Here is a 25355-nt window from a genome sequence, read left to right on the forward strand (position 1 = left end):
GAAGTGATAAGTACACAAGTAATACACGTCCGTGTCGCGGGCAATGTCCATCCCCGAAGGATCAGATGACTAGGTTTTGTAGCCAATAGGAACACAGTTTTACGGGACATGCCTTCTATCCCACGCCTACAAAAGAGATCTGCACAGCAGAAGCATCAAAACCAGGACTAAAATTAATGTAAGTTCTACCCTTAGCTGTTTACATTTTATTTTGACCTAATTTCCTAGTTCAATGATAGCTCCAAGTCATTTAAAACAGCAACTAAAGCCTTGTTCTAATTTTTAGAACTCCGCTCTCGAAACCACGCCTACCATAACACAAATACTACGTTACGATATGTACTGTACACAATTCATTAATTATGACGGAATGCAAACGCAATTAGCTGCTGTCACCCTGTCATATGATTAAACTAAACGCTGTGTGTGAGGTATCTGCTATTTAAAATATTGGTAACCAGCAGATTTGATTAATCAGAAACAACCTCATTGTTAGGCTAGACGGAACTTGACGAAAATACGACAGTGAAAGAATCAGGTATGGCGTAGTCCTACTAGAGTAGAACTTAAAAATAAGGTTAGGTAGCTGAGGCCTAGGCTAGGCCTAACTCACTAAGGCTAGGGTTAGTTTACTTTATTGATAATGATACTGTCGGCGTTGATGTGTTCATAGTTACCGCAACTTTCGTAATCTCATACTATTTAGTCTACTCTAACGAACATAGTGGTGCTACTCCTTTACTTTGGGCAAGCGCCTATGCTAGGTCCAAAGTATATAATAATTAAGTTAGGCATAGCTACTTGACTCCTGAGTTGAAACTTGTAAGATAAAATTATAGGATGGCTTATAGTAGAAATCCATCCTTTGTAAATATGTCAATAGACCAAGCACGAAAACAACAATTGGGTGATAATAGTTAACATGTTTCTCAAGATACTCAGTTTCTATGGTAATTCGCTTTAAAATATACATGCCAAATCTCTGGAATGCACACATGGTGGCAGCGAGTCCTCAGAGTCAGACCTGCATGTTATTTAATGGCAAATCCATTATTAATAAATCCTAATAAACCAAGTAAAACATGTTCTTTGAACACCATGTAATAAACAGTAGAGCATCACTGGCTGTCATTCCACACCGTTTACCTTCGACAAGTTTGAATGCATTGTGAACATATAATTAATGACAATGAACTAAGTCTTAGGTATTCTTATTGAGTTTTGTTGCATCTGAAGAATTGATGTATAGTAAAGGCTTCATAATTGACGCACCTTCATAAAATGCATACAGTTGAGTGATTTGGATTTTTCGTTGATAAACATCGTTAATCAAATCCTTAAGTGCGTCAATTATGAGCCCACAATGTTACTAATGATCTATGTTAGACCAACTAGTCCAGTCTCTCTGACAGATGATCCACATATTTTTTAAAAACAGTCTTTTCTATAGACGCATACAAAAAATACATAAGTTGCATGAACTGGTCTATGAACTGCTTTTGCCAGACAGGATTTTTTTAAGAGTACCTAACAGAAACAGAAACAATCAACTAGTGTAGAGAAATGGGCATATGTTTACTGCAATTTTTGTACAAAAAGTGGAAAATACTGTTTACAAACTTTACTCTTGGAGTGAAGCTTTATAGAAAGTAGCCTTACAGGCTGAAAATTAAGTAAACTATATGATTATGCTAATATCCTCTTATTCTTAAATGAAATTATCCATTACTTTTCTTTTTTGTCTCATCAACTGATCATAGGCTTTACAGTTAATTATCTTTCATGCTTTGGTTTTCTACCGTAAACTCGATCAGGTGCAAAATGAAGTTCTTTTCACCTCTGGATTTGGGCTTCTTTCTCGCTTCCTTATTAAATGTGATATACTTTGGCTCCTGTTACCGTCTCCAAGCAAGCACCCAGTACAGACCAGTAGTAATCATACATGGAGTTCTAGACAATGCAGGCACTATGAACACACTCCAAACGATGATACAGAAGGTTGGTTCCTTTCTATCGCTCAGAACTAAGCTTTAAGCTAGTACAACGTGTAGCTTTACATCAAAGTTTTGTGATATTTAAATGAAAATTGAATGTTCATATTAATATCACTGTACAGGTAATTCCAGAAATGTAAAACAGATATTACACATTTGCCTAACTGTTTTACATTCATTCTTTTAAAAGGTTTTCAAGTGTCTCAAATTGAAGAATAATTGTAGCATTTTTGTATCCTGACAACCTGCCAAGCAAACTGCCAACAGGTGACCTCTTAGCAGTTATGCCCTGTATACAGTCTTCGCTTGTTACTTCCTGTTTACAATTCTCTATATCCTATTTTCTACAACTTTGGACTAGTGTTTGCAAGTACTGTTCATTGACTGTGAAGGTAATGCTTAATAAGACCATGGAGCTATGTTTATAGCTCCAGGATTAGACTGGGCTTGTAACCCAGAGGTCACTGGTTCAAATCCTGTTCTAGCAATGACTTTCTTTGCTCATCTGAATTGTTTATAATTTCTCAGTCAGTTTCCTGCCATTCATTTACTTTATGTATTTCTGGTCAGGCACATCCTGGAACAAATGTTACCGCACTTAACCTCTACCCTGATGAAAAGAGTTTGAAACCTCTCTGGCCTCAAGTGAAAGACTTTGGTGATGCTCTGATACAAATCATGAAAGATGCTCAGGATGGAATAAACATAATATGTTACTCTCAAGGTGTGTGATAAGATGTAATACGAATGACAAGAGGAAGTTGTTATATTATCTGTTGGCTAGATACAGTAGTGACATGTCAGTAGAGTAGTGCAAACTACTAAAGTAACATTGCTGGAGTTAGAGGTCTACTGGTACTTCAGGAGAAGCAGACATTTTCAAGAAATTGAGAACAATTTTGACTTCTTAAGAAGAGATCAATTACGGTCAGGCCTCAAAGTTCAAGCTATTTACTGACTAAATTCCAGTAGATTTTGCTGTTTTGCCAGTAATACAAAAAGCACTCAGTCTTGGCATATTTCTGCCAGTAGAGACACGTTGCTTTTGTATTTATAGAAGTATTAAAAGTAGATTTGTTTCCAACAGACATTGTTTAGCACTTGGCTAAACTTATGAAGTACTAGACTTGAAATGACAAAAAACTCTTCTAACTTGTTGATAACATTATATGACTATTCAATAGTGTAAGTTTCATCCAGGAAGTATCAGTAGCCTTGGGTGATAAGGATAAGAGGAAACGGCAAGTTCCATTTGTGGACAATCGTGGGTCATTCTATTGTTATGGAATGGCAACAGAAAAAGCATGCAACTAATATACGTACCCAGTTAGACAATAAATGGAAAGACAGCCTTTTTGATGTTTCAATCAAATATAATTCTCATTCCATCACCTTCTTTCACCGATCTGTGCAATTGTAATTGTTAGGGCAACATCAATTATTGTAATTACTTTGGCACTAAACTTTTGCTTATATACAGGGTACGTTATATAATTAAAAGTATGTTACTAAGAGAGGGTTAGGGGTTGGTCTGTAGATTTTCTGGTAGCGCCTTGTGAAGACTTTAGATCCTTGCGAGACAAGTTTCGGCGAATGTTAGTTCTGTTCAAACCATTGCTGGCAAACCACAATTAGCGTGTTCAACTAGTCGTTGAATGTATCGGCTATATCTATGAATAGGCGTAGTGCCTGTTAACACTGGGCAGCAGAAGAAATCAGGCTTAGGCTTAGGACTAGGCTGAACGACTGCAATGTAGGCTAGGCCGGATTATAATATTATGACAACAGAGTAAATAGAGTAAATCTATACAGGACTTTCTGAGTACAGGAAAAGCAAGGAGACAGTCTTCTGCTGGTGATATTAATCTTTCTCTTGCTTGAGTGAAGATCCAAGCATTTATACGGTCAGTTCTGCTATGTTCTGGATGTTTCTGGCCTACTCCACTGGAACGATTTATACAACTATTTATAAAACTAGGAACACATACTCTGGATGTTTCTTGCATCATCGCAGGAGTGATTCACTATTAATATACAGTGTAGCGAAGTTGTAGAAAGTTCTGGACCATTCAGGGAAGTATCCAGGAAAGTCTCTTGGAATGCCAAGAGTGCAAAACTGATACATATATCATACTGTATACTTACACTATGTATAAGGAGTTAAACTTTGTGACATCAGTTGGTGTCTTTATTGGAAAAAAATCACCATTCTGTAAAATTTGACTTGTCTTAGTTGAAATGTTGCAGCATGACACATTTCATTAATTTTATAATTTTGCTCGTCTTCATTTCAGTGTTTCCTTCCATTTCAAGAAAATATTAAAGCTGGTCGCATCCACCACGATAGACATTCATTAGGATTTACTTATTAAAAAAAAGAAAATTGACATGTAACCAACTGTATGCCCAGTTTCTGGCATCTTTGTGTGTTCCACTTCAGACAAAGTTTCCTGCTAACTTTGTACCTTCTTTTGCCCTCGTCTTTTTAACAGGTGGGGTCATCTGCAGAGGTGTACTCTCCACCATTCCCGACCACAATGTCAATACGTTTATCGCCCTATCGTCACCCCTGATGGGCCAGTTTGGCGACACTAATGTCTTCAAATTTGTGCCACCGGAATTCAGAAAAGAGATTTACAAGTAGGTTCTTCAACTTGTTATCCACATTTGCATTTCATGGCGTGTATCTTTGAATTGTCTTGGTAAATGACAGTTGTGTACAGAGTATGCTGAGTGGTTATAAATAGGGCTACAACTTGATCTTAATCATAGTTAAAGATTTACTAGGAACAGACTTAAAAGGAACAAATATAGTTAGATGTTAAATGTGGCTAAAGATTCACAGGGAACAACATTTAAATGGAAGAGATATGACTTGATATTAAATTTGGTTAAAACATTTCCTAGACTGAAACCACTGGATTTCCTTTGCACCCTTGCAAACATGCAGGCTTGTATAACTTTAATACTAATAGTTGCTGAATCATGTTGTTTTCCGTCTGGATTCTCCTTTTTAAGGAGACAATGAAATAAGAAGATTTCATTCTGTTTCTCACATCGGGACACGATAATTAACTTCCATTTTACACATCTGTTAGCCGTAGTGTGAAAGTCAACTCGATTTTCTGATTAGATTGTCATCATTGATCAGATTTGGATCTTTCCTTCTATATAGTTGTACTCTTACAGTATAAATTTACCTGCACCAACTGACCAGCAGCATCCTGCACCATGCAGGCTAGTATGGCACAGGACCTGGGTACCATAGCAACAAAATGTTTTTCAATTTAGGGGTCTGGACTCATGTTACAGTTCATTCATTTTGGAATCAGCCAGCTACAGAATGAATAAAGCCCAAATGCTGAAATTGACACCAAAACAGTTGCATCACAGAACTGTTAGGTTCAGTTTCGAGTGCCCTTTAGACTTTCCAACTATTTTGGGAAAAGTTAGTAGCTGAAAGGAGTTGAAACAGGAACTATGTAGAAGGGAAACCTATTGTAAGTGTAGCGATCCCATTTTTTGGAGTGGAGTAGCTTAGTATTCAATTTATAATAAAAAGTAGAAGAAAAAGATGTGATAAAAGGTCTATTGCTTTACAAGCTTTACATTGTCAAAACATGTTTTATACTTGTAAGTAGTAAAATAATCCCTAGCCCATTTGAAAGTGGCCGAAATTGAGTAATGTTTGTGTGGGATTTTATGGTGTTATCCTAGGTAATAGTTAACCTGCTGATTCTAATAACCTAATAATATGACAAAGGAGGAAAAATATAACAAAGCCATCATAAGGAAGTAGATCTCTGATATTTTCTAAGCGTGGATCGACTTTATTATTCTAAATCAGACCATGGCAACAAAGTAGGTGTACCTGCAATTTCTAAAAGATGTGAAATTGCCCCTTTCAATTAAACAGGGGATAACTTTAGCATATTTAAACATTTGGATGTGAAAGACACCAGCTTTGAATTTCAACAGTAGCACAACACAACAGTCACACAACAGATATCAACAGTAACACATGTAAAACACAAACAGTATGCAGGGAAGTGCCCAGGATTTCCTGAGTGCCGGGTATACTGATCGCCATCGATTTCTGAAGGTGCTCAGATGCCAGATGCTGGCACTTGTGTAGCTTTTGAAACACATACACAAGTACTAGTTTTGCTAACAATTTACTTTTTTTAATTTGTTTTCAATTTATGTTGAATAAATTGTTAGGAATGTCAGGATTTTAGATGAAAATAGTGCTGGACGGGATTCACGATTTTTAAGACAGTGCTGGGCGGTAATCTTTAGTGCTGGATGGGGCCGCCCAGCGTGGGCACATCCCTGCGTATGTAGGAAGTTTACACACTGTGAAGTAACTTAACTGTAGTTGAAGAGGAAATTCACTAAATTACACAAAAACTGAAAACTTGAATATTTCCACCTGCCTCAAACTTTGACAGATCTTTGAAGCTACACAAAGTGGTTACAATACACATATGGTGATTAGCTTGTTTTTCATTTGATAAGAATAAACTTATGTTGCCATGGTTCTCTAAACAATGCTGTTCTTTGTACTTGACACAGCTAAGTTTGTTTTACATTTTTATTTTGGTACACACAGTTGAGGTTGTGTGTGTGCAAACATGTGGTAGAGCTTACTGAAGTTCACATTAAGAGTGTAGTGTGTAACACTCTACACAGGCAGTCATTATGAGTGTCACTGGCAATCAAGGTCACATTTGTCTATATTATAGTGTAGCAATCACTAGATAAAGATTGTGACTTCAGGTCAACAAGTTTCAGAGAATTCTATATAGAGAGGAAAAAACACAAACCATATGAGTAGTTTGCTGAAGGGTCAGCTAGTATCTGAAAAAGTCAGGCTGTAAATAATTATTTTCTTATGTGGACTGAAGTTTGTTTACATTAGCAGTGTCATTAGTGAACAATTGAACTGTATTTTATCTTCTCTGCTTTTTCCCCTTTTTCTCAGTTTATTTCTTCAACTCTGTTTTAAGTGTCAACTTCCTCCTGTCTCTCCACAGTTCATCAATTCTTTCATTTCCCCATAAATTGTCTTTTATTGTTATGTTTTCTGTATTTTCAGTTTAAGGAAGTAATATTTCACAGTTATAGATTGAAACCCCCCCCCCCCGCCCCCCCCAAGCAAAAAAAAAGAAAAAGAAAAGAAGCTAATCAGACTAAAAGTGAAAAAAAAATGACAAAAGAAAAACAGTTGAATCCCTGACTGAGGTGTAGAGTGGGCCTATTGTAATAGTTGAAGAGCGTGGCATGTTCCTTAGTTTTTGTTGGTATGAGAAGTGAATGGAGTCACTATTAACAGTAGTGTATGGTAACTTCGTGGCCCCCTTTACTGTACATAACTTTGTACCTGTATGTAAAGCTGCACTGATAGACACTGTAACTGGTGTACCTAAAATTGTAACCTATTTTTTTCAAAGATAATCTTAATGCCTAGCAGTCTTGAACAAAACAAGTTTAAATGTATACAGTGCCAAAAGGAAACATCAACTTGGTATAAGGCACTGGAATCATTCCTTAGATATTAATGCAAATGCTAGGTTTACCTTCCATCGTCTGTTTTGTCTGAAGACCTTTACAAGTATAAATCTCATTCTGGTAGAACCTGATGGAAATATTGTTGAAAGCTGAAGAATAAAACTAAACCACTGGGCAAAGTCAATGCTGTTATAATTTAAAAAACAATGTTTGTTTGCTTAATGGCATAGTGAAGTAACCATGTTGTGAAGTCTATAAGTAAGGATAGGAAAGCTGCTTATGTCCTAGGGATAGCTTAAGGGGATTACAAAGCTGGGATTACTTTGTACGTAAAGACTTGCTAATAGGATTAAAGGATAGAGCTAGAGAGATGAGGAGAGGGGTTATGGGCAGTTGGACTGTGGCTTTTGTGAGGTTATGAGCCAAGAGATTAGGAGACGAGAAAAGGAGAGAAGCGTAAGGGAGTGTGGGAAGATAACGAGGATAGTGTTGCAAGGAAGCAGAGGTTGTTTAAGGAGAATTGATGTTAGTGAATTGTGAAAGGAAGCAGTGGAGTTATGTGGAGCTATGTGGAGTTTGAAAAATAAAGGAAGAAAAGCAACGAATGACACTGTCTTGAACTTATTACCCCACACTACGTAACATGGATCCCACCGTTGCCACCATGTTACGTAGCAGCTTTCCTATCCTTATAGACTTCACAACATATGCCATCCTACATCCTGTCTGGATGCCACAAACACTGTTTGCCATCATGTTCGTTGATTTTGCATGAATTTTCTACCTTTCAAAATTGTTTCTTTAATCAACAGGTTTTGTTACGAAAGCATAGGTCAAGATCACCTATCTGTCTGTCAGTACTGGAATGGTAAGTGTTGTATTTAACCGAAAAACCGATATTTTTGAAAACACGGTTTTACTCGGTTGCTTACGTTCATAAAAAATGAAGGAGTGAAAAAATGAATAATGAAAAACTGCCTAGAAAAAGTGTGGAAGTATGGCTGATATAAATCATTGAAAATGCCTCGCTTAGTCGCTTGTTTAAGTTTGGAAAAGTGTCAGAATAGGTATGAAGTAAAGAGATGTCCAAACTTTGCCTTTAGCAGCTTGGCTGTAAAGTTTCGTTCAGCACAAACACACATCTTGACACATTTTCTACAGACAAAACAAGCATGATCTCTTTGATGGACAATCAATTCCAAACTTGCTTACAGTGGAAGTTTTAGAGATGGGACATGGTTTTTGTGGCTTTTAACAAGGTTTAGTGATATGTCGTAACAATGAAAATAATGGTATAGTCATTTGATAGTAGAGAGTTGGTACTGTGTCTGTTGTGCAACTCTTTCTTCCTCTTTCCTTTTCAAACAGTTTTGTTTTTTTGTCATTTTTAACGGTCATTTCTAAATGGGTTGCAAAATAGCCATTATTATGCCAAAGTAGAATAAACATTTTGATGACTTGTGCTTTCAGAAAAATAATGGTGTTAAATTTTCCATTTGATTATTCCACTCAGAATATTGTTAAGTTATAACGTGAACCTTTTCAAAAGACATAAAATTAAACGCTTCAGATTAATTCTGAAGATCTTTTATGGATCTTGTGATAGCTTTAAAAAGTTAGATCATAAGGTTTATTACTTAAATACTGTTCGTTCTTTGAATCAACAATGGAAATTAATGTTAACTCACCAAAGATCAGCAAATATTTTTTACGGTCCTCACTTGCCAAACTGTGCTTAACAATATATATAGCGTAAAGATCAACTTGACAAAATGTGTAACAAGGCCATTTTAAAAGGAAAAAAAAATGACCTGATAAGTTTGTTAGCCTTCTTTCAATATACATACTGATTCTACTTGCCAGTTGATATCTGCTTAATTAGTTAATTAATCAATGTAGTAAATCAATGAGATATACAGTACCATACTAACCTCAAAAAGGGTGTATTATATAGTGTGTATTTTGTGACCAACAAGTCAGTATTGCCACTACTGTGTACAATGTTTAGACTGAACATTGCATATTCCAGTTGGACATTGTTTTGTCTATGTATATTAACTTGTTGGACATTACCCTGTTGTGTATTTTATGTTTTGGTTGGACATTGCCATTTCAATGTACTGTATATGTACTTCTTGCACATTGTCCATTTTATGTACATGTTTGTGATTGACAATGCTAATGTATCAATGTATACATATGTTTCAATTCGCATTGCCATTGTGTTGTATGTTCTACTTGGACATTCAGTATTTTCAAGTTAGACATAAATCCCAACGCTATATACCATTTTGAAAAATGGCCAATGCTACAGTATCCATGTTTCTGTTGGACGTTCCCAACATGCTATGTATGTTTCTGCTGGATTTTCCCAATATGCTATGTATGTTTCTGTTGGCCATGTATTCTCAATGCTATGTATGTTTCTGTGGACATTCTCAATTCTATGTATGTTTGTGTTGGACATTCTCAATACTATGTACAGTATGTTTCTGATTGTCATAGATATTACTGTGTACATGTTTGCTCTGTTCCTGAAACTGAAACAAACTTAGAACTTAAGCTAAAACTCTAAAACTAGTGTCACAAGAAGTACTTCCTAATTGTTGTTATTGTTTGAAATGTCAGGCTGGGAGTTGTCTTACTTCCTCAAAGCACTTAAAAGTCAGGGATGGATATATCGCTTTACACAGTTTAATTGATATTTAGCCATTTTCATCGACTGTAATGTCTATGTAGAAACATATGAAGTTTAACAGAGGTTGTTTACAGAGAATTTAATACGGTCAAACCAACTTCCTTTTTATAATAAAGGAACTACTCAAAGGCTTTGAAATTCAGGCACATTATACAAGTTTGGTAAACAATTGACAGGGGAAAAAATTCCCCTCTGTTACTGCTTATTATCAGTAAATATTTTTTGGCTGCTCCCATAAAGCCTTTACAGTAACTGATGTGTGCTGTAGTTCATGAGAAAAGTGGGAAGTTGATTTTAGTCAGTAGATTTCTTAATCAATTTGCATTCTTTATGGTTTCCCGAAAAGGTTAACTATGGTGTCACTCTTACCAACCTTGCAAAATTGTGAGGGGGACTGTAAATTGAAAAGTCTGCAATGAATATAACGCGGATCGCAAGTCGGTAATAACTATTTGGGTTAGATTTGCCCAACACGGCAACACATACAGAAATGTTGTACTCAAAGGTGAAGACAGAAGCCAGACACTCACTTTTGATTCCAAGAGCATTTTTCAGTTTAATTCCCTAAAAAATGCTGTATTGTAAATATCTTTGTTGCTGACACAATATTTGTTGAACTTTATTAAACTGCATTTGATGTGAAACAAACAAACTGGGTAGCAGTAGCTTCATACAGCTCTTTAACCACCCTCCCTCCCCCCTTTCCGATTGCCTTACATTTCAGGTCCCCTCTATTCAAGTTTGTTTGACAGCCAGGTCACAGTGAACCAATCTTTCAACCATTGTAAAATAAAGTTTTATTGTTTTTTTTGTTTCGTTATTTTTGTAACCTTTTTCCACCTTTCCTTTACCACAGACCCACAGCATCAAGACCTATTTATAGAAAAAAGCATTTTTCTGGCTGTACTGAACAACCAAACAACGAACGTGAACAGTACGGGTAAGAGGCAGACATAGCAGTCTACTATATATAAGGAAGATGGCCTGGGATGAAATATAAATTGTCACCATCATTGAACTTTGTAGCGTTTGGTTCTGGCTTAGATATATGTTTTACAACATCATACAGGGGATATTTTATCTGCTATCGCAGGCACCGTATGAGGCAAAGTGGGCGAATTGGTACGCAAGATACACACATTGATTAGCAGTGTTGCAAACATTCAGCATAGAGAATTCTCAATATATTATGAGAACAACCTAAAACTTAATGAAGTCCCAAAATTGCTTGAGAACATTGTGAACAGTGAAAATTATTCCCATGTGTGGGTAATATGTATGCACAGATTGCTGCTATGCATAATTCAACTTGCTCTCAGTACATGGTCAACTCTACTGATCATGACAAGCTGTACATCTCCAATTCCAATCTATAGATACAAATTTGTTGTTATTCGGCTGGTTTCGACATCAAATATAGATTGGACATGTCATTACTTTCATGTCCAACTTGTGACAGTCTTAGTTTTAACATATGACCAGATATGTCACAAATATTATAAGTCCTTTTATGTGTCTTAATTAAACATTTTGTGAAACAGTAAACAAGCTATGAAGACTTTTGACATTTCAAAAGTTATGGCATTCTGTATTGCCATGTGAATCTCAGGATTTATGATAGCGTCTAAATCTGGGGTGGGCAACCTACGGCCCGCGGGCCACATGCGACCTGTCAGTGATTTTCTTGTGGCCTGTGAGATATCTCAAGAAAAAGAAAAAAAAAACAATCTATTTTACATCATCAAAATAAACGAGCTAGCTGCTTAGAATTTATCGTCACTTATGATGCTGTCAGGTAGGCCTATTATCCCCAATAATTATCAACTGTACTGACATTATGTTTTGGTGAATAAAGATTAAGTACACACACCTATTGCTTGAAAGTCCTCGGAATCAAAGGTTTGAAATCAACAGCAGGTCGTTGGTCAGGTGTGGCCTAGTCAATTTTTCACTCCTTATATCTGGCCCATTCATTCAAAAAGGTTGCTCACCCCTGGTCTAATCAGACTCTTACAAACAATTTCTCAAATTTTGCAAATTCTGTGATCACACCTAGCAGTTTAGTTCCGTTTCTGATTGAGACCTTAAGAATTTCATCAAGTTCTGATCAATTTATTTGAGAATTGGAATGATGGATGTTTCTAGCCCCCCTCCCACATCCCTCTAACCCCATCCCCTACCCCATCCCCTCCCTCTCTACATGGTGTTTGTGCCTCTCCTGTGTTGTTTTAATACTGTGATAATGATGTGCTTACTATTTGCTAATATTTTGTGACCAAATGGCCTGTCTGGGTGGTTGAAGAACTATTTTTTATCTGGAATGGAATACCCATTGAAAATACAAAGTATGTTTATTTAGTGTTTACATTTCTTTGCAGTGAAACTTTCTAAAGTGATGTTATCAGGTCATGTGTTTAGTTGAGTGTTCATAGCTCCTTTTTTTCTTCTTTTTTTCAGAATGGAAGAAAAATTTTATCCGAATAAAAAATTTGGTTATGATCAGCGGTCCAGATGATGGGGTCATCACACCATGGCAATCAAGGTATGGGTTCTAAGATTCTACATAGCTGTGGTCATCTTATATCTGTGACCAGGTGTTAGGTCATAACTTCAATAGTTAGGTTCACTCCTGCTGAGACTCAGTAATAAACGCTCTTCGCACATGTCAGACAATGTCACTAAACCTGTCTAACCTTAGATTTCATATTGTTTCATTGCATTAATTTTCCCCCTATGCACATACATTTTTTAATGTGATGTCCGTTTATTTCCGTCTACATGGATAGAATGTCATCTCCACCTCTTACAAACTTCCTTTTATAAACACAGTTTCATACAGACAGATGAGTGCATGGAGGCTAATGTTTCTTTCTCTTTTGAGAATTCTCTAGTACTGTTAGCATTGAACAGAATGAGAACCCTAGGCTGGTGAAATGTTTTGAGTCACCTGATGTTTCCAAGAGAGCCAATCTGTATTCTCTATGGTTATCATTTTTTGTTCGACATGGTTTAGCAGATACAATAGATTTAATTAGTTGCCATTTCACACATACCCTCTAAAATGTACTTGAAAACCCTTTGGTTTTTTTTTCTGGCTGACTTGCATGTTACCTTTATCATTCTGTACTAAATGTTTCCATACGTGTACTATTACAACACAAGCGTCTAGAGTTGTAAACTTGTACCTTAAAGTTTGATGATGGTTTCCATTGTAATCTAAGACAGACAGATGCCCATCCAGATGACCTGTATAATGTCTGTCAGTATTTCTAGGTAAACTGCAATCATATCAGCATGATGGGGTACTTTGGTTCTTTCTCAAAGAATTTTGAGCAAATATGAACATCAAAGCAAACACACATAGACTGTGTATACACAGTCTATAGGCATTGCTTACAACCTAACTATAGTGCACCATTCAACCTCATGGGCTCAACATTCAGGAAGGACATGACTAACTTTTCTTCTGTCCCCCCCCCTTATTCTCCCCTTGTTCCCCCCCCATTCACTCCTCTTCTCATAGCTCTCTTCCACCCCTTTTCTCCACACCTTTCTGTCTTTGTCCTTCTCCAGTTTATTCCCTACCCCCTTCCCTTAATCCTCTCTTTGTCCCTCCACTGTTTATCTCCTACCTCTCCTCTTCCCTTGTTGGTTTCTTTCTTCTCTCCATCCCTTGTCTACTAATCCCCTTACATCTATCTCTCTTTGTTCACCATGCTCATTAACCTGTCTGTATTCTGTGTGTGTTTTTGTCCCTTCTGTTACTGTTACTTGTCATTTAGCCTTTGAAGAAGATCCTACTAGGATCAAATCGTCAGGCCAACTTACTTTTACACATCAACCTAACTATAGATCAGTTTTGACCAGAAGCATCAGTTTTAATAGACAAAGCCCACTTGAGACAGATTGCAAAGAAGTAGTAAGCAAATTTGTTGTGTTTACATTATTGTCCGTTATCCCATTTTCTTATTTTCTTTTTACTTGGTAGCCATTTTGCTTTCTTTGATGAAGAATTGAACATTGTGGAAATGGAAAATCAAATGGTAAGCTGACCGATCCTATTTTAAGATTTTTTATTCTATCGATTTCTCATTGCTAGAACCAACTTAGACTGTCTAACGTAATGGAACTGAGGAAGTGAAAAAGGGTGACAAAATCAAAACTTGATTTTAAGACTTTCAAGGAAATGAAAGAATGAAAACAAAGACATGAAAGCAAAGCTCATTGTTCCTCTTACAATTAGATGTTTGTTGTTCTGCTAGTTTGCAATTTCTGCTGACTCTATGGTTAGACTTGTTATTGTATAATGTTTGATGTCAACAGTCATCAATTAATTCTATGAAAGTGCTGCGAAAGGTGAAAGAAGAATTCCAAAGATGAAACTAAAGTACTTGTAAAAGGAACAATTGATTTTCAGTTTTATTAGTGAGTTGCTTTCATTTTGAAAGGAAAGTTGATTGCAAGCTAGGTCAAAGATAAACAGAGACAGTGGAAGGGCAGTCAATAACTATCATCATTGCTAGAACCAACTTAGACTGTCGTCCGTAATGGAACTGAGGAAGTGAAAAAGGGTGACAAAATCAAAACTTGATTTTAGACTAAGTATTGCATCACAGAATGCTATACAGTATGGGCAGATTGCTATACAAAGATGAATAGCAGTGTTTTTTTTTTACACAGGAAACATTGTATTTTGTAAGGGGATGTTGGGAGCCCTCAAAACTATAATTATATTAATTAATACTAATTATTCCCTGGAGAGAGAGAGAGTTTGTAGGGACATGAATTTGATATAATGATAATATTGAGGATTTATTAATCGCAGACATCTTACACCGATAACGGTGCCCAAGGCACACCACAATGTACCCCGGTCAAACGATAACCGGCCAAATGTAGACCACAATCCCTCCACATGGCAGCAGCTACACTGCATCCGACTGACAGTTGATCTTGCTGGTCCCCATTCATACACCTGGATGCACTTAATTTTGATATTTCAGTCAGGTCATAAGAATAACATATATAAGTACATGATATGTACCAAATTACTTTGAATTGTATGTGAAACGATGTCAACCTATATGGTCTTTGCTGTACAGTTCATGTGTTGTTAATTTACCTTGCATTTTGTTATTCAGGTTTACAAAGAAGATTATTTTGGGCTGCAGACACTACACAAGAGAGGTGCCCTGCAGAAATGCATCATGAGCGGTGTTGAGCACACACATTGGCACTCAAATCAAACCGTATTTGACAATTGCATCGAACCTTGGCTTGGGTGAGCTGTACTCGGGATTGCCAAAAACACAGAGTTATTTTTTTAATGTGTCGTGCAAAAAATATGTTTTAAACCTTAATACTTGCTGCAGCTTGTAATTATATTAAAAGCGTGATTATTTCTTTAATATAATTATGATGAAGAATAATTGAAATCTTCCTATACTCAAATGAAATCATGACAAAAATTGATTTTGGAGAAATATTTCCCTTTTTAAAGCAATTAGGACACTTTTAAAAGAAATTAGTAATAGACTCTGTCATTTTTTTTTTTTTGAATTCACATGCACAAACTATAATCGGTCATTAAAACTTCTAGATGTAAATAATAGATAAAAGTCACTTGATTCCTCGACAATGTAAAGTCTTGCTAATTCACTCTCTGAAGCCAAAGAAACATTCCTGCAAAGTTAAGAATTTGCATACAGACTTTAAAAGTCAGCAGTGGATTTAGGATTTCTCGGAAGAGGTGCCCCAGAGACAAGCTACTTAGGTTAATGAAATTATCACTCAATCCACATTTATCAGAAAAAAATTGGTAAATGTTACAAATTTAGGCTAGCGAGCCCTGCTAAATCTTTTCACTATTCACCTTGTGTTAGGCCAAATAACTTTTTCTGCTGATATTTTAGTGCCAAAAAGAGTTTCAGAAGATGGACCTCTGGATCCTGCCTAGGTCAATTCCATGGAAATGAGATATCTTTGCTGCACTTTTTTTCCTTTTTTTTTTGGCCTATTGAACCATGCGAGGAATGTGTAAACATGAAAAATCACTTCTAGGTTTCGAGTATCTTTTGGAAATTTGACTCATGATTTTATAACTTATAACTTGTTTCTTTTGCAAAGTGCTACAGAGTATGAAATTCCAATAACGTGTGGTATCATCTTATAGAGGACTTGTAAAGTTATGACTTACAAACACCAATGACTTACAAACAACAATGACTTACAAACAACAATGGCAATCAAACAATGAGTGATTGTTGTACCTTGAATGGATATTAAACAGAAGTGAACAAATTTGGGCAGACAAAATGGAAATATTTACTGATAGGATGAGGAGTAGATGGTCACCATGAATAGTATCTAACCTATCTTGATGGAAATCATTGGGGTGTTAGATAATCCGCCGCATTCTGACAAGTAACAGGGGGGAGGGAAGGCGGGTGGAGGGGGTAAAATAACTGTAGATACCCAGTGAGAGCAAGTCAGAGAGGAACACTAAGTTAAAGGTATCCCATGTAGACATATTATCATAATATTATTTTTTGAATCATGGAATTGAAATATTGCCACAGGGTTGCTCTTCTTTCACAAAATTGTTACAGTTAGTGAATAATTATCACGTAGAGAGGAGAAAGTGAGCTCAGATTAGATGAAATATGAACCCCAAAAATGCTGCGATAGAAACAAAAAAGAAATAGTGTCTGTAATTAAGATAGATACTTTTGTTTAAAACTGGAATATTATAATTTCATGTGTGGAACAAGAATATAATTTATTCAATTATTGAAACTTGATAGCAATGCAGAATGTTCTGTGGCAGTATCATCAGAGACTGTAGACTTCATTCTGTATACAAAAGCGGGGAAAAAAAACATCTCTAAGAATTTATAATTTTGCTGTCTTCATATATATGTATATTTGTACAACTTCCCATTATTCACTAACATGTTACTACTCACCATGAATCATGGACTACCAGCTGCTGATGAATATTCATTTTATATTTTGCATATTTATTTTGTTTTTTGTTGTATATTTCCAATGTTATTGTTTTTCATTCCTATATTTATGATTTATTAGCTACCTAATAACAATATGCAAGTTTGAATTATGTCAACATTTTTCTACATAGGGAGGAACAGTACACCGAAAATTACTTTCAGGGACAGTATTGCGTCTGTGGTACATGAAGAAATATTTTTTCAAAGACAGTATTTATGAATGTTTTGGTTTAAACCAATAAGGAAAATAGGAGGTGATCAGTTTTTAACTTAAATTATCCTTATTCAGCTTATTAAAGTGAACACTTATTAATAGACTACTCCCTCACCCCCCAATTCCCTTCAGCCACCTCACCCCACCCCTCTCTCCTCAAGAAAATTAAAATTATCAAATTAAAATGTTAAAATATTGCAATTATATTCCTATGGGTTGTTACCTTCTAAATTATTCCAAGGAATTACTTGATTAACATCACAGGTATGTGATTAACATCACAGGTATGAAAAAGGCAAATTACATAATAAACCATTAGTCTCTTTTTGCACTGGCAAATGAGTATTAATGAGAACTGTGTGCTCTCTCATTGTTTTATATTATCATATACTGTATATGCTTCGTTTGTTGCAGTTTTAGTTTTATATGAATTATTTATTTTGCTATTATTACTTTCGTTATTTGAAGTTCAACATCACCCCTAGCTGGGTTCATACTGATTTAAATAAGTCAGAATGTCAGTAGTGATTTACAGTCTGGACCATTTTTTGAATATGCTAATACTTATTACAAAACTAACTACAGACACGGACTTTGTTGTGTAGTTTCATTCGTAGATTCTACCGTAACTAAAGACACAGACCTTCTTGTGTAGTTTCAGCTGTACATGCTACCGTAACTACAGACACAGACTTTGTTGTGTAGTTTCAGCTGTAGATGCTACCATAACTACAGACACAGACCTTCTTGTGTAGTTTCAGCTGAAGATGCTACCATAAGTACAGACACAGACTTTGTTGTGTAGTTTCAGCTGTACATGCTACCGTAACTACAGACACAGACTTTGTTGTGTAGTTTCAGCTGTAGATGCTACCATAACTACAGACACAGACCTTCTTGTGTAGTTTCAGCTGAAGATGCTACCATAAGTACAGACACAGACTTTGTTGTGTAGTTTCAGCTGTACATGCTACCGTAACTACAGACACAGACTTTGTTGTGTAGTTTCATTCGTAGATTCTACCGTAACTAAATACACAGACCTTGTGTAGTTTCAGCTGTACATGCTACCGTAACTACAGACACAGACTTTGTTGTGTAGTTTCAGCTGTAGATGCTACCATAACTACAGACACAGACCTTCTTGTGTAGTTTCAGCTGAAGATGCTACCATAAGTACAGACACAGACTTTGTTGTGTAGTTTCAGCTGTACATGCTACCGTAACTACAGACACAGACTTTGTTGTGTAGTTTCAGCTGTAGATGCTACCATAACTACAGACACAGACCTTCTTGTGTAGTTTCAGCTGAAGATGCTACCATAAGTACAGACACAGACTTTGTTGTGTAGTTTCAGCTGTACATGCTACCGTAACTACAGACACAGACTTTGTTGTGTAGTTTCAGCTGTAGATGCTACCATAACTACAGACACAGGCTTTGTCCTGTAGTTTCAGCTGTAGATGCTACCATAACTACAGACACAGACCTTGTTGTGTAGTTTCAGCTGAAGATGCTTCCATAACTACAGACACAGACTTTGTTGTGTAGTTTCTGCTGTAGATGCTACTGTAACTACAGACACATACCTTGACGTGTAGTTTCAGCTGTAGATGCTACCGTCTTTGTGAGGTGATGGCGACCGTAGTGTTTTTATCTGTTTGGTGACCTTGGGTGGTTTGATCTATAGTACTGCAGAACTTGCTTATTATCAAGATGAAGCAAAAGTAAAGGTTACATCTTAGAGAAAGAGTTTATGCAATCTTTCTTATGTTGCAAATGAAGACAGACAACAATGAATAAGTGGAGACTTCAAAATGGGATTATGCATATAGTGATTTTAAATGAGGTTTTATGAAACATAATACAGGTCAATAATTTAACAAGCAGTGTAACCCAAAGAGAACCACCAAAGAGTGTCCATCTGTGATGGATTCGGGAAGAATAGTATGTCACCGAAAAGTGGATACTAGCTTAACCTACTGTCTGATATGAGGTTCTAATGATAGTGACATTCATCACACACTAAGTATGGTATAGCAAACAAATGGTACCAAAGATTTCAAATTGTGAAAAACCTTCAAATTGTGTATCTCCATGAGCAGTATATTAATACTGCAATATCAAAGAGGTAAAAAACAAAACAATAGAAATCAAGCATTTTGTTTCTTGAGGTATAAGCCATCTTTAACAGTTAAAAATCAATATCACATGTGAGCTTCCAGCAGAATTTGTTCCAACAGCATTTAAAGATACATTTTTTTAACTTTGATTACTTAAGAAGTTATTTGTGTCTTGCCAAATATTTCTTTAAGTTATAACACTCTCTACAGGCTATGTAGGATACGAGGTCTGGAATAGGTGTAGGGATCAAAGGTCAATGAAGGTATTCACAAGTAGGTGGTGTTAGCTACTTCTTTACAGCTTTGCATAATTGTCCAAATGTATCATTTATGGCTTCCATTATCCATTACGAAATATTGCTATAGGAACGGATGCTTTAGCAGATAATCCCATTTTACAGCACCCAATCAATGAATGGTAGTTAATCAGTGCATGAATGCATCTATGTGGAAGTGCAACCAATCAATGAATGTTAATTACTCAGTGCATTAATGCAACTTTTTTGGAAGTGCAACCAATCAATGAATGTTAATTAATCAGTGCATGAATGCATCTATGTGGAAGTGCAACCAATCAATGAATGTTAATTACTCAGTGCATTAATGCATCTATGTGGAAGTGCAACCAATCAATGAATGGTAAGTAATCAGTGCATGAATGCATCTATGTGGAAGTGCAACCAATCTATGAATGGTAATTAATCAGTCCATGAATGCAAGACTAATGCTGCATCATTTCTTTCTTTCAGTACAGTACAGTGCTATAATACAGACACTGAGAATAGTTATGGAGTAACTTATGTTCTACATAGGTATCTTTGCCAATCTGCAGACTAATCAGTGAAAGCTGAAATGCTTCCACAAAAGGTGTTAAAGTACTTTATATTTCCTTGTTTGTAGAAATTACGAACAAATGAGCTCATGTATGTAAATATTTTCTATATCAATCAAAAGAATGTAAAAAAATTATTTTAGATCTTTCATTTATATTTGGGGTTCAGCAATACACACTTTAATATGATTATGCAGTTAACTGCTTTCATTGTTATTTTACACTTTTGAGAAATACAAGCAAAGCATAATAATCGTCATTTGTTCCATTTTCTCTGAAAATTGTCAGTCCAACACCAGATTCACCTCTACCCCTTCTCTGAAAATTGGTATTGGTTTTACCTATGCATGCCCTTTTCTTGACACTGTAATGTTTAAAACAGAACATGATCAAAACAAAAACTCAAAGAAAAGAATAAACATGAAAAATATAATATTCATAGATAGCATGTATTTTATAAATCTGTGATGATTGTGTCTTTTCCTAGACACATTAATCTTTCATTCTATGTGAGTTGCATTAATGAAGATGGCATAAACATTGACCATAAATAAAGAAACAATAAATAAAATTTTCCAATTTAATGGATGCTTTGAAGTGGCTTAAAAACAAACCTTGGTATATCGGCCCTAGCACTGTCCATGAGGTAGTGCAACAAGTACTAGATTACTGTTTCTAAATAATATAGAAACACATAATTCTTTAAACACCAATGTATGTATGTATTTTAGATCCTCCTGCAAGCAGGAACTCGCGAAGAAGCCATCATTGGCTATCAAAGCCGCAAGCTGACCGAATTCAGTCTCTTAGATTCATATTTAACATCCATGATTATGAATTGTCCAGCGGTGTAGGAAGGTACTTTTGAGTGGGGGGGCTGAAGACTGATGGTCGGCCTGGGGGAGGGGTTTAAGGGGAGGGGGTGTCCCCCTCCCCTTTGGAACTTTTTAGCATTTCCAGGTGGCCTCAGATGCAATTTGGTGCAATATAGCACACTTCAACCCACCCACTCCATTTTGAATATAATTTTGCATTTTTACCTGGCCTTAGATGCAATTCTGTGCTCCAAATGAGAATTTTTTCTCATTTGGAAATGAAAAAGGGGTTTTCTGACTTGCGAATCGGGGGGGCGGAATGATACTTCTGCCCCTCCATATTTTTCACTGGGGGGGCTGGTGCTCCCCAGCCCCCCCCCCCCCCCCGGTTCCTACGCCCTTGGAATTGTCAATTGTCAACAACTCTGTAACTGGACGAAATACAATAATCTTGGAGTGACTCGAACTCATGACCATATGATTGAAAGGCACTGGCGTTAACCACTGAGCTAATACTCCTAACACTAATGTGTCAGTAATGGCCCCAACTCTTAACATGCTAACAAAAGGCTGCAGTCTGTGTGGTTCAACCTGAATCTCCAAATCATTTCCAGACATTGAGGAGTGTTAACTTACACAAATGTTTTATTGAGGAAAAATACCTCAAGGCTAGTTCAGTAGTAAACTTGATTGTTCAAGTTGAACTTCGGCGACCATTATTTGACTTTCTAGCACATCTGAGGCAAATAATGATGATATTTAAATTCTCAATTTAACTCAAGGTGCTTTTCTGTAGTTGAATACAAAGAGTTGATGAACAGCTTAAATATAACAGTTTCACTGTTATCTTTGGCAAGAAGCATGACCTGAGAACATTTATGCAAATAAGCATGCAAATATAATAATATCAGACAGTTTAATGTAATAATTTGATGTCACTTTCAGACTGTTGAGAACAGACTGTAACCACATTCTAGGGCAAATTCATCTTTGCCAATGAACCTCACCCCCCTCCCCCCCAACCTCCAGTCCAGAACAAAAACCCGAAATTGCTCAAATACGCTGTCAACATGCTGTTTTGTTATACTTTCTGACAATGCTAGCTACATGAGGCATGAAAGAAGGGAAATATAATCCTCCTAATTAATCTTAGACTAACACTACAGCCTGGTTTCTTAACCTTATCAACGTGTGGGAAGAACTGCATTCTATTAACCCACTCACGCCCCACCCGACCCACCTCCAACCTGTGCAATGTGCCCCCATCCTACTACAACCACTGACTTGGTGGTCTCATTATTGTACGTACTGACAAGAGAAACAATGTATACCACAAAGAACCCTAATGACGTATTCCAATTACAGGAAATGGTTGAAGTCTTACATTGTTTCTGTTCATTGTTAATATTTTGAATATTTGTATACATTAGTGCACCAATACCAAAGGTCTCCTAAACGCACATTTTTCTATGATAATTATTTACCAATTATATCAAGATTTATATTTGAATCCTAATAGTAAATATTGAATGAGTCCTACTACACCCATTTAACCACAAACATACTTGTAAAAAAATTGAATAATATATATTGTTTTAGCTGCTCTGGAAAACTACCTTAATTTATACTACTCAAAAGTTCCTTGTCAATTAGCCCCACCATGTACCCCATTCTCCATCTCTTCTTCCCCATCACCCAGGTCTGCCACACCTTCATCTGACCCATCCCACACCTCTTCTTGAACACCCTCCCTCTGTTCTCCCTTTACTACAATCCTTTCACCTATATCGTTGTCCATTATTGTCCCTTCATCGACATCTTGATGGCCAGGTGCTGCTTGGTTTTCTGAAACTTCTCCCTCGGTTTCATGATTAGACCTTTGACCTATACCTTGTTTGTCAGTTTCAGCCATGGAGTTTGTTTTAACCTCTGAATTATCCTCAACAGTATCACCAGCATGTACTCTCCGATTATCCTGACTTTCTATGATCTCAGAATGAGGTTCTGCGCTCTGTTTATCTGATTCCAAACTCTCACTATCGTCGGTATTTAAATTAGCCATCGTTCTTACCTCCACAGATCTTCCCTCCTCCTCCTCCTCCCTCTCATTAACCTTTGACCCCAACTCACTGTTTATTCCTTCCTTCATTTTTTTCTCTTTTGAAAGAGTTATATTTGCTGACTGTCCTCCCCCTTCATCTACTCCAACTTTGTCAGTTTCTACCAGTTCTTTGTCTCTTACGACGAGATCCAATTTCCCTTCTTTATCTTCGCTAGAAATAACACTTTTTGATTCTTCTACGATGACCTCTGGTGCTTGGTGACCAATTTCCTTGTCAGATGTGATTTGAATATTTTTAGTGCCACCGGGTCCCTTCTCGGGAACCCTCTCTGAAACTGCAAATTCTGGTAAGAAAATATACAAACAAAGAAGACTGCATTAATATTTAGAAATAATTACAACAAAAGCCAAAAACTAAAATTATGATTAAAATGATAAAATTATGATACCAGCTAATTAAGAGAATAATACAACTCTACATCTTGGAAAACAGGCACAAAATTACAATGTACTCCATGAGAATAATGGTATTACATAAATATCATTTTAGCATTTTATTTCATAACACATGTAGGAAAAAAAAATTGTGCACACATTTCCATAGAATTATAAGTCTTTGCACAAATCCCTCAATCTCATTTGTCATTCTTTGTAATCATAATACAACCCACAATATCTTACAGGAGGTGTATACTGCAGCTGTGTACAATATGGCCAGGGTAGGTAGGTGATGTACTCTTATGTATGAACATTTTAATTAATTATCATGAAAGTGTGATTAATGTAGAACTACTGTATATTTCACAACAACCAATAAGACAAAATCGACACCTGTGTGTAAACTCAAAGCTTGACAGAACACCTACAGATGCAACCACTGCTTAAGTTGTTAGCTTAACGTTTTGATCAAATTTTGACCTTTACAGTTTACTGTACCAATGCATTGTTCTTAAAGCAGGTGGAATGGACTCGGTGTAAACAGCAATTGTCAGTTACATAGCAATGCGTCAGCTACTTAGCAAAAAACAAACTGTGTGCATGGTGTACAGTTTCCAAGCAACTTCAGTATGTCAATACTAGACTAAACAGTCCCTCTATAATTACACTGACAGATATCACAAAGGCATTATAAAGCACAAAGTCAGTTTATAAATACACCAGTAAATTTGCTTTGTGGAGGTTTAGCCACAGACGAAGCCAGCTTTTGACATTTGTAGAAATATCGAGTGACATTTTGGTTTTACTTTTTGAGGTTACTGTAGTAACCAGATAAACATGATTTTTTATGAATGTAGGGGAGAAACCTTAACTGCTATATGATGAGGATAATTTATGGTTCTCCATTATGTTACAGATTCAGGCAAAAGCAAAGAGGAGGGGGAGGGGGGAGTATGGGGGAGAGAGAGGTTTAAATATAGATAGCCGGTGCAGTTTCAGCTACCCACATTGCTAGTTAAGAGGATGAAAACACGTTATTAACAACTAAACAATTTTAGGGACATAAAGTCAATTACATAGTCTTACCTTCCTTTGATGGTTCAGTTGCTCTTAGTGGTGTTGCTGTGCTGTTACTAGCGAAAGACCGCACAGATCTTCTCGTACTTGTCGAAAGTCTCTCTTGATCCACCATCGCTTGGGCGGAAATTGCCTGTATGAAAGAATCAAAACTCCATAATTTAATCCATTAATTATGTCACAAATTGGACGAGTGATGCATAATCATTAATTGCACCAAACATAAAAAAGGCATTGCATAAGAATTGAAAACAGTGACCATGCAATTGGCGATTGGAAACTGTTTCTTTTATTTTTTCTGAGAAACGTCAATTATCCTAAACCATTTTTCATACCATTCATTACAAATAGTGATAAAAATATTATCAAAATGTTATTAGGTTACATCTACCATAATATGACTCGCACTATAGGTTGCAATATGCACTGGCAAGTGTTACCCAAAAGTGACAGGATTCAAAATTTCCCCAAAAGAATTTTGTGCATCGTAAAATGGCAATTTATGAGGCCAGCCAAGACAAAAAAAAAATTCTTTCTGGACTTAAAGGAGGCTGTATGAATCTATTACCACATAAAAAGATCT

The 25355-nt window shown here is 36.3% G+C and overlaps 2 protein-coding genes across 3 annotated transcripts in view; one reads left to right on the forward strand and one right to left on the reverse strand.

The window, feature by feature from the left end:
- Positions 1–20633, forward strand: LOC139963492 (lysosomal thioesterase PPT2-A-like). Of its 2 annotated transcripts, none has more exons than XM_071964309.1 (9): positions 1–178; positions 1815–1998; positions 2565–2718; positions 4487–4634; positions 8318–8373; positions 11060–11143; positions 12661–12745; positions 14192–14246; positions 15345–20633. In XM_071964309.1, coding segments are annotated over exons 1-9 (912 nt in total). In that variant the 5' UTR covers positions 1–176; the 3' UTR covers positions 15489–20633. The 2 variants fall into 2 exon arrangements, with proteins under 2 accessions (XP_071820410.1, XP_071820411.1); XM_071964310.1 differs by lacking the exon at positions 1–178 and adding an exon at positions 283–538.
- Positions 15607–25355, reverse strand: part of LOC139963491 (uncharacterized) — a 14034-nt gene continuing 4285 nt past the window's right edge. The window contains exons 3-4 of the mRNA XM_071964307.1: positions 24782–24905; positions 15607–23601 (exon numbers count right to left, since the gene is read on the reverse strand). Of these exons, the coding sequence (XP_071820408.1) occupies positions 22841–23601; positions 24782–24905 (885 nt within the window). The 3' untranslated portion in view covers positions 15607–22840. The remainder of the gene's footprint in view (positions 23602–24781; positions 24906–25355) is intronic.

The sequence above is a fragment of the Apostichopus japonicus genome, chromosome 22, assembly GCF_037975245.1.
Source record: "Apostichopus japonicus isolate 1M-3 chromosome 22, ASM3797524v1, whole genome shotgun sequence".
In the NCBI taxonomy this organism is placed as follows: Eukaryota; Metazoa; Echinodermata; class Holothuroidea; order Aspidochirotida; family Stichopodidae; genus Apostichopus; species Apostichopus japonicus.